The sequence below is a fragment of the Sprattus sprattus genome (assembly GCF_963457725.1).
Source record: "Sprattus sprattus genome assembly, chromosome: 19".
NCBI classification, from domain to species: Eukaryota; Metazoa; Chordata; class Actinopteri; order Clupeiformes; family Clupeidae; genus Sprattus; species Sprattus sprattus.
In genome coordinates, this window is record NC_137917.1 from 22,834,856 (window position 1) to 22,845,936 (window position 11,081).

At 46.4% G+C, this 11,081-nt stretch overlaps 1 protein-coding gene across 2 annotated transcripts in view; it reads left to right on the forward strand.

The window, feature by feature from the left end:
• The window catches only part of satb1b (SATB homeobox 1b), a 40,293-nt gene extending 30,219 nt beyond the window's left edge, over positions 1 to 10,074 (forward strand). The window contains exons 8-9 of one of the 2 annotated variants that reach the window (XM_080858228.1): positions 6,851 to 7,057; positions 9,302 to 10,074. In XM_080858228.1, coding sequence (XP_080714354.1) covers positions 6,851 to 7,057; positions 9,302 to 9,895 — 801 coding nt within the window. In that variant the 3' untranslated portion in view covers positions 9,896 to 10,074. Of the gene's footprint in view, positions 1 to 6,850; positions 7,058 to 9,244 lie in introns of both variants that reach the window. The other variant, XM_080858227.1, reaches the window with a different exon arrangement.
• The last annotated feature ends 1,007 nt before the right edge of the window (positions 10,075 to 11,081 follow it).

An 11,081-nucleotide genomic window follows, 5' to 3' on the forward strand; every position in this document is an offset into this window, starting at 1 on the left:
TGCAGTCTCTGGATTAGGAACTCATGCAGCAGCAGTAGTGCTGTGGACAGACGCTGCAGTCTCTGGATTATGGACTAATGCAGCAGTAGTGCTGTGGACGGACGCTGCAGTCTCTGGATTATGGACTAATGCAGCAGTAGTGCTGTGGACGGACGCTGCAGTCTCTGGATTAGGGACTCATGCAGCAGCAGTAGTGCTGTGGACAGACGCTGCAGTCTCTGGATTAGGGACTCATGCAGCAGCAGTAGTGCTGTGGATGACGCTGCAGTCTCTGGATTAGGAACTCATGCAGCAGTAGTGCTGTGGATGACGCTGCAGTCTCTGGATTAGGAACTCATGCAGCAGTAGTAAAGGGTCATCAGTCCAACAGACCGGCTTAAGAGGCATTTATTGTAAAATAAATATATGAAAGACGCATCTTGTCGGCGTGTTTAGATTTAGATTTATGTGTTTATTTGAAAAGGTACAGTGTACATTGATAAACATTTCCCAGAAAATGTAAATGCACCAGAGTTAGCTTGGTTAGCTAGTTACCTCCAGCAAGGAGGTTATGCGATCGGGTCCGTTAATTTATTTATTTGTCCGTCTGTCTGTGGACAAGATTTCTCAGAAACTACTGGGCAGATCTTTCTGAAATTTTCACAAGAGGTGGATCTTGGTCCTGGGACATCCCCATTAAATTTCAGGATGATCCGGATCTGGATTCGGATTCGTGTACCTCCTTGCTGGAGGTCAGAAATCTCGGATTGCTCTTGTTTTCATCTGTTTCAGCTGGGCCTCTCCTGCACCTCACACCTGCCTAGTAGGAGAAGACTCACAGAACCTGTTAGACCGGCTAAACACCCAAGCCTTCTTTTAGTTATTTGGATTGATTTTGCATGTTGCAGGGATTCAAAAGCTTTAGTATGCACTATGCACTCAGGGTAATGTTACCCTAGAGTTGAGCCAAATTCAAGGTTTATTAGTTTATCGGTTTATTAGTTTTGAAGTTTAATTTCATATTCCTCAGGGCCACGCATAACTACTCTTGATGTTTGTTTGTTGAGGAGATGCTGCACAGAAAGTCTAGACAGAAGTTGTTGCTTTGAATACATTTCAAGTAACAGTTTTTTGGTCCTCTTCAAAGAAAACTTGTAGGCCAAGTTAGAGCGCTGATATATCTGACACACACAATTTGCAGGTTTCATGCAGTTTTAATCCATAATTCAATAAGATCAGCCATGATTTATCAGCTTAATTACTCTGTGATATTAGCAATTAAACTCCAGCTTTGAATTAAATCTCAATCAAGTGCTCGTAATTGATGGACTCTCACTTCTTGTCGGGGCGTGATGGGTTCTCTCTCTCTCTCTCTCTCTCTCTCTCTCTCTCTCTCTCTCTCACTCTCTCTCTCTCTCTCTCTTGGCTGTGGTTTGTACTTCACCACATGTCAAGCATCCTCCTATCTGTTCCTGTCTCTGACACACACACACACACACACACACACACACACACACACACACACACACACACATACGTTGGATTCTTGCATGTGTGTGCTTTCACTCTCACCTCCACCCAAGCAGTGTAGACTCAGCCACTGTGAGACAGGGAGGAACTGAAGTGGTGTAGATGACCGTTGCACAGGATGGTGTCATTATTGAGCTCAGAGTGGAGGACACAGAGCGATTAGCATCTGTCAAGGTATTAGCCAAAAAAGCTCACTTCCATCTGCAGACCAGTGGTTATTAATGAATATAAAGCTCGTCATGGAAAGGGGTTGCATATTTCTCACAACATTTGTCCGTTTATTGTAAGTGACTGAAAAACAAAACTCCGAAGAAGTCACAATAATTGAGCAAGGCACATACTATGTTAGTTGCATACTAGACATAGACCATATGAATGGTTCAAAGAAAGCTCTGTTATGAAATGGCCCGGTCTTAAGGTACTCTCCAGTGTTCATACAGTCCCACGGCTCTACCTCCGCTTCATGCCAAACACACGGCAGCACGTAATCGGCTCCGACAGCGAGGCAAACATCTGTTGCTCTAGTTCACCTCCGCTATTGACATCTTTCCACCGTTTCGACGCCGCTGTCGTATCTAATGATGTCATCTGCGCAGGCTCCGTGCGCCTTTTCCCCCCCCGTGCGCTTTGTGGTGTGTCATAGACCATGATGTCGGCTTGTCGCACGCAGGTTTCGCGAACGTGACGCACCGCGCCTGCCAGAGTAAGAACAACAGCAGCCTCACAACAAGAGCAACAACAGTGGCTGTGCACGGCTCGTTTTTTCTATTTTTCTATTTGGGTGACAACGTTTGTGGCTGAATGCTTCCTCTGGGTTGATGCGGAGTTCAATGGGGGCATTGGCCCCATTCTCGCTCACTTGTTCACTCCTCGCCAAGAAAATTTGAATAAACGCTCAGAGCGTTCGCTGTTTTGCATAGCGAGAGATCCTCAAAACGGGTACATGTTTTTTTTTTGTTTCTCTCTCTCTTTCTCTCTCTCTCTTTTGTCCACATGCCTATTTTTGGGAGGCAGTGTTTTGCTTATTGTTGCAGGAGATTCACATATGCCACAGGAACGCATTAATATTTCTTTGTCAGCAGATGGACACCCCGGCCGTGCGAGTAGGCCCAGCTCCACTCGTTCGCTCGCTCGCTCGCTCACTCACTCACTCACGCGACACGCTTACAAACCCAACGCACGTCACTTTGCAGAGTTCGCCGTCTCTCTCTCACTCTCGTTCAGGAAAATAACAGGTTCAAACATACTGTATTATCTTTTGAATTTATCTGCAACATTGTCTGCCAACGCTGGGCCCATGCCAGGATCAAGGAGGGGGAGTGAAGGGGGGGGGGGGGGGGGAGGAACAATAATGCTTTGTCTGCCACACTGTTACTCCTCTCTCCGCCATGAAGATGTTTGTCTTGCCGGTTTTTCGAGCATTTCCAAGCAGCCTCTTTATGACCGTCGAACGCAGCCTCAACAATGGATCGCAATCTTTCAAGACATTTCCAAAATTCCTTCCCCTCTCACACCCTTGCCATGTCACCCCTCCCTCCCACCCCCCATCCACCCATCTGACACGTCCCCCTCGTTGAATGGGACACATCTACTCCCAAGGTCCCCCATACCTCCTTTGTGTTGTGTCTGCCATAAAGGGCCTCAAGCGTCGGGATCAGGCCATATTTTTTTCAAACGGCACACTGATAATCTCATCACTGTTAGCCTGCTTATTCCGTGTGTGTGTGTGTGTGTGTGTGTGTGTGTGTGTGTGTGTGTGTGTGTGTGTGTGTGTGTGTGTGTGCGCGTGTGTGTGTGCTTATTCCGAAGGGGCGGAGGGCTGGAGGGCTGGAGGGGAGCGGCTGGCTGGCCAGTGCATGGTGGCATTGTGGCCAATTACAGATGATAACGAGCAAACGCGATTATGAGGAAGGTGTTGCCGATGCCGTGTGACTGCCGAGCGGGGAGTGTCGCTGCTGGGCCTGTGGCCTCTTTCGCCCGCGCGGCGCGTCGGGCCTCGCAAAGCATACTGCCCCGTTTATTAATGCGCTCGGTTTTTTTTGCGTCCGCGTTTGGGCTGTGGATGTGAATGCTGCGCTGTTCTCTCACAGAGCTGGCCTGTGCTCTCATTGGCAGCTTGTGACTACTTACTCCCTCTCTCCTTCTGTCTCTTCCTCTCTCTATCTATCTCTCTCTCTTTCTCTTTCACCCCCTCCCTCTCTCTCTCTCTCTCTCTCTGTTCACTCACACACACACATACACACACGGTGTGCTGCACCGCATAGCTGGGTGAATCTCGCGCATGAATTCCGCCATTGTGTTCCAAGAGAAATATTTTTATCAAAACGCCACTCTGCTATTTATACCAGCCAGCACAATGGAGGCCCTGCCTCGCTGCTAGGGTTGGCCGAGCCGTTTATTACCTCGGTTGAATGTGCACCTCTTGACCTCTAGCCATGGACGGTGGGGACCTAGGAGGGGTCTACAGTCATGGCGGTCAGATCTGCCGATGATAAATCAGAAAATGCCACTCATTCCCTCTTTCTATCTCTCTTTTTATTTCTCTCTCTCTCTCTCTCTCTCTCTCTCTCTCTCTGTCTCTCTTACTCTTTTGCTGACACCACTGCACCCTGAGCCTCACGAGAAAAAGGGAAATCGGTCGCAACGCTGTTTCAGTATTAGCACGTTCTGAGGTGTGGGTGTAGTGGTTTCTTGTTCTTATCTCATCGGTATTTTCTGTGAGCTGTAAATCACAACCAGAAAGAGTTAAGAGTGCCGATCGTTTGAACGCTTACTGAAGAGTTCACTGTACTTTTTTGCCAGTAAACCAAAACATAATATAGCATTTTTATGATCTATTTGATCACTGAGAGCTGTCAGTATTTCTGACTTGACTGCAGGCTTATCAGCGTTGAGTCGGTCGCCTTGGCACATAATGGAGGAAAAATGGCCAAAAAGCAAATTACCACTCCCACCCTTCTACCCTCACCCACCTCTCTACCTTCACCCACTTCTCTACCCACACCCAGCCCTCACCCACTCCTCTACCTACACCCAACCCTCTACCCACTCCCACCCCTCTCCCCTCACCCAGCTCTCTACCCTCACCCACTCCTCTCCCCTCACCCTCACCCACCCCTCTCCCCTCACCCAGCTACTTTGCCCTGGCTCTTCGCTCACACTGTGTAGGGCAAGGCTGTGGAAGAAATGCAATTGGACACACACAAACACGTCCTCAGTGCCGTAAATGAAGGGGACACCCTTTCGTGTGACGAGCAACACATGTGATGTTTTCCGTTCGGTCCATACGGCGCTCGCTCGGCAAAACTGAGGTCATTCGGGTCGTTGTCGTTGGTCACTTCCATCAGTTAGAGTTTTTGAAAGAGTTAGTGTTTCATAAGTTCTTGTTTTATCGTCAACTTATTTGCTTGTCAAAAGAAATCAGATCCCTCTCTTCTTTTCAGTTTAATTCAGTTGTTTTTCTGGTTTTGATTATTTCCTCAGTGTGTGTGTGTGTGTGTTTGGGGGTGTGTGTGTGTGTGTGTGTGTGTGTGTGTGTGTGTGTGTGTGTGTGTGTGTGTGTGTTTAGGGGTGTGTGTGTGTTTGGGTGTGTATGTGTTGGAAGAAGGGGATGTTCCTCAATTCTAAAACCACAGACATCAGAGTAGGAACAGGGCCCAAATCCCTCCGCATGCAAATTAGAGAGACAACAATAACTGTGGCAGATGAACAAGGTGTGGGCCCTGCCTGTTCTCCCCCCCTCCTCTCTCTCTCTCTCTTTCTCTTTCTCCTTCCCTCACACGCTCTCTCTCTCTCTCTCTCTCTCTCTCTCTCTCTATCTCGCTCTCTCTCTCTTACTCTCTCTCTGTCCAAAAACCCTCCTGGGTTTGATGTGGCTTTTGGGAGGAGTTGGAACAGGGGAATGCTGAGTTATCTCTACCATGCAGTGTGGCCATGGCCTGTACTTGCGTGTGCGCGTGTGTGTGTGTGTGTGTTTGTGTGTGTGTATGTGTGTGTGTGTGTGTGTGTGCGTGTGTGTGTGTGTGTGGTGTGTGTGTGTGTGTGTGTGTGTGGCTCTCTCTGAAAGGCTGGGCCGGATGCTGGGTAATCCTGTGGAAATGAAAGGTGCTGCCGCACACTGGCCTGGAGATTACGACAGGGCTCTTGTCACTGAGCCAAGACAGGGCTTCTAGCTGGCTCAAACCCTCTCCCTCCTCTTCATCTCTCTCTCTCTCTCTCTCTCTCTCTCTCTCTCTCTCTCTCTCTCTCTCTCCCTCCCACTCTTCACTTTCTCCCTCCCTCACGCCATCCTCTGTCTCGCACTCCTTTCCTCGCCCAGCTGTTTCATTCCTTTCGCAGAACCGTTCTGTTTCAACCTCGGCCTGATTCAGTCTTACCGCTAGGGTCTCTGAATGGCTCTGTTTCTCTCTCTCTCTCTCTGTCTGTTTCTTTCTCTCTCTCTGTGTCTGTCTCTCTCTCTCTGTGTCTGTCTCTCTCTCTCTGTGTCTGTCTTGTTATCCGCCGAGTGTGTCCATCTTTGCCATTCCCCACTTATCCCTTGAACTCATTCTGTCAGTCACCCTGTTTCATGTTTCTAAGATGTGACTTAAGGGATACATGGTCTACGAGAGGAATAACTAGCCATGGATTTAAGTTAGCAGTTTTGCTGCTTAAATGTCTTTAAAAAATTCCTTCAAGGGATGTTCAGTAGGAGTACTTTTCTGTTCAACATAACTGAATTTTGAAATTGTACACACACACACAGAATAATTCATCTCAAATGTAGTACCCCCAAAACATACTCTCTCCTAAAAAAAACAATCACGTTCTGATGTAAAAAATAATAATAATTACACTCACAATTTTTTACACTCACCCAAGAGGTCAGAACCTTTAAGCAAAGTCCTATTTTCTCAAAAATGTTAATTTAGTTAGAAAGCATGTGTTAGATGTGTGTAACAATCCATAAGGATTTTGTTGTTACTTTTTTAGTTAAAATTACACACACACACACCCACAAACAGAAAGAACATCTCACATACTCCCAACTGCAGAAAGTGATTCTAGAAAGCTTCAAATTGTTAGATTTACATTCTATAAAAACAAATAGTGTCCATGCTCTTAAATATCAGCACGATCTTGCTGTTACCAATCAACCAATAAACTTTAAGTGACAGATCTTGCCTTCATGACACTGCCACGAAGAGACTGCCATTTACAACTGATAGTCCTTCTATGAACCCTGTGTTGATCTGTGTGTCCGTGGTGAACTTGAGTGAAAATGTGTCAGTGTGTGTGTGTGTAGATGTGTGCATATGCTGACTGTTGCGCTGCCTGTTTGTGCGCACACACACACACACAGGGCTGGCTGTGTGAGCTTCTGCGCTGGAAAGAGGACCCGTCCCCGGAGAACCGCACGCTATGGGAGAACCTGTCCATGATCCGGCGCTTCCTGAGCCTGCCGCAGGCGGAGCGCGATGCCATTTACGAGCAGGAGAGCAACGGGGGCCAGCAGCACCACGGCGAACGCCCCCCCCACATGATGCACCTTCCCCCCGACCCACAGCAGGTCAGTAGAAATACATACACACACGCACACACATCCTCACACACTCATACACACACACACACACACATCCTCACACACTCATACACACACACACACACACATCCTCACACACTCATACACACACACACACACACACACACACACACACACACACACACACACACTCACACTCACACATTCTCTTACAAAAATACACACACACACACACACACACACACACACACACACAGACACACACACACTCCCACACAGACTCACACATTCTCTCACCAAAATACACACACACACTGGCACACATACACACATACGTACATACATAGACTCACAGACACAAACAATACTGACTCTCACTCACATACATAAACATACAACTCAAACATGCAGGCACATAAAAGTCACAGGAGGGCACATTCAATCACACACACACACACACACACACACACACACACACCTTTATGCACACACATACACACAGGTACACCTGCTTAATGTCCCTGTTAATTCTCTGTGGAGCAGTTTGGAACACTTCAGTACACACACACATGGGCATATGATGGAAACACATATGCATGTATACACCTTGACACTCATGATGACAATAAATACACACAGAAGCTAACGTACACACATACACACACACACACACACAGAAACACACACACACACACCTGCTGCATGTCTGTGGGGACCCCTGCAGGTCACTTCCGTACTCTCTCTCTCGCTCACACACACACACACCTGCTTCTTTTTCTGGCAGTTTCCCCACATGCCATCCTTGTGTGCTGGCAGTCCCATTCTAGCAGCCAAACACACACACACACACACACAAACACACACACAAACACACACACACACACACACACACACACACACACACACACACACACACAGATAACAAGACACACACACACTCATCCACCCCCACACACACCTGCTGTACATCCTGAAGGACCCCCTACGTGTCAGCTGTGGAATCCAACTTAGGCGGTTGCACGCACCCACACACACACACACACACACACACATAGAGCCACACCTGCAGGACATCCCCACAAACCTCCCTGCAGGTTGTCAGCTCACACACACACACACACACACACACACACACACACACACACACACACACACACCTATCCTCATATCAAACAAACCTTCATATAATCATATCATCAATTTAAATCACTGAATGTTGGTTATGCACACAACTCTTTTTACTTGCAGATGTGTGTCTGCTCAGTTAGTATTTGTTTACTGAAAAACATATGGACAGCCTGATAAAATCTTCTAATTTCAAACTTTAAAAAAAATCTGTTATAAACTGAAGTAAAGTGAAGATCATAAGAACGCTCTAATGTTCTCACTTCAAATATTGTCAGAATAGTATGATTTTTTTTTTAAAGTAAGAATAGTAAGAACGTGTTTGTGGAAATCTCTTTGTGGACTTTCTTCCACCGTCACTTGGTTGGGCCTATTGAAAGCATTGTTTGTTGTTTGTTTATTTGTTGGCTAGCTTTAATTTTCTTTTCGAACTAAAATTTGCAAACGAGAATGATGAGATGTAGATCTAGTCCCATTCTACATAAGTATTCCATCTGGAACGACAGCTTGTCACCTTCCTTGATACGCTATCTGCAACGCTACTCAAAGCATCACAGTACTGGCAAGGGTGAGTCAGGAATAAACAGCGTTGCGTGTTGAATGGGCACTAATCTTTGCTTTCCTAATAGCCAAAACACTCAAACAATGTCATGTTATCAGACCAATGTATCGTGTTTACTCTGAAGTCATGTTGGCTGAAATATGGACATTGATAGCATTCACACACACTATCTACCGACCCCAGTCCTGCCATGAACTGGCCCTTTGATTTAAACTTGGCAGTGGCATTTGAACGGACGCTGATAAAAAGTCAAATAGAAGTGTTTCCTGTAGTGTTTATTATGGGTGGACATTTTTGATCACTTTGGAAAAAAAATGAACAGTGAAAATATCGTACCATAAGTTTTGCCTATTTTTATACTTAGATTTGCAGGCAGATATTTCTTATAGATACTGCAGTAGACACTAACAGGGCAACGTACTTGTAAGTTTGGTCTTTGAACGCTCTTCTACGTTTGCACTGCTACTTTAACCGATGTGTCAGTGGCTAACACCATCTCTCCTTCTCTCTCCCCCTCTTGCCCGCAGCCTCCACCCCAGATGCAGCATCCTATGAACCAGTCTCACCCCAACCTGCCCCATCAGCAGCAGCATCAGCAGCAGCAGCAGCAACAACAACAGCAGCATCATCAACAACAACAACAACAACAACAACAGCAGCAGACCGGCCCCAGGCTGCCCCCGCGTCAGCCCTCCACTGCCTCCCCGGCCGAGAGCGAGGACGACAGCGGCCGCAAGTCGCGCCCGGCCAGCCGCATCTCCTTCGAGGCGCTGGGCATCCTGCAGAGCTTCATCCAGGACGTGGGCCTGTACCCGGACGAGGAAGCCATCCACACCCTCTCGGCCCAGCTGGACCTGCCCAAACAGACCATCATCAAGTTCTTCCAGAACCAGCGCTTCTACGTCAACCACCCGGGCAAAAACAAAGAGTCGGCCGGCGGCGGGTTCCCTCCGGTGACGACGCCGGCGGCAGTGGCAGTGGCGGTGGCCACCGCCACCACCACCACCACCATGGGCGGGGGTGAGCAGGAGCTGACGGACTTCAAGGAGAGCAGTGAGCTGCTGAAGGAGCTGGACGAGAGCACCCAGACCAGCAACACCATCTTCTCCATCAAGATCGAGGAGCACATGGCAGCCGAGGCAGCCCAGGCCGCGGCCGAGCAGGAGGCCAAGGAGTAGCCAGCCAGCAGCTCTCCTTGCACTCTCTCTCTGTAGGTCTGTGGTCTGAGTGGGTTTCTCTCTTTCTCTCTCTCTCTCTCTCTCTCTCTCTCTCTCTCTCTCTCTACTCTACTGGTCTTAAAGCGGACACCGATGGACTCTGTTTCAGCTCAGACTCAGCTAATGCTGCGGTGTTTTGCTTTTTTTCCATTTTGTAAATCCTGTATTATTCACTGTAAAGACTGACGCATCATTTAATAACCCCGCACAAAAAAAGATAAAAGAGAAAAAGGAAAAAAATCTAAGTCTGTTGCTGTGGATAACTGCTGACTGCACTTGATGTCTGTTGTTTTTACACTGATTTTGAGCTACTGATTTACCATTTAAAAAAAACGAATTCAATGGAAGTTTGATAGACTTTGATAGATGTTTACGTATGTGGTGTTAACTGGATTTTTAAAATGCATATGAAACTGAAGCAAAGAGGAGGACCAGGCCTTAATGTTGAGGTACAGAGTCTAGCACCTGCTGACTGATTTGTTATTCTCCTAAAGGAATAAATGAATAAATAAACAATTCAGTGTGACAAATCACTCAAACTCTGGACCCTCTGATCTTTGGGCTTTTTGGGGAGTATAGCTCAATCTTATGATTTGTTTGGAAGAAAAATATAAATATATTATATAGACATATATTAATTGTAAAAATATACAGTCTTAAAGAAAACTATGCCAACAAATGCCTTGTACTATATGGCACTGCCGATGTTAAGATTATTTTGCAAACCTTTGTCACTGTAATTTTCGGGATCTCTAAGCAGTTTAAAAAGAAATGTGAATCACAACCTATGTTTTGTTTTTTGATTTCCATGACTTTGTCGTCCTACGTTATTTATTTGCAGTTCATGCAGTGTTCTGATGTAATTATGATTTTGGAAAGTTTCTGTTACATAGCGCTTTTTATTTTACTGAACTTTTTCTATTTATAAATGTAATTTTGATGGGCAGTAAAATCAAAAGTGTCTTAACGTTTTAAATGGAAAATGTGCTTTAACGGTTGCCTATGAAAAAGTGCTGTATGTCGAGCAACTCATGCTACAAGCTTCACAATTAATGTTGTATGCAATTTTTACTATCATGCAAATAAGCTTAGGTCAATTACTAACCTATAGGACACCTTAGAGAGAAAAACATATGCAATTTGTGTG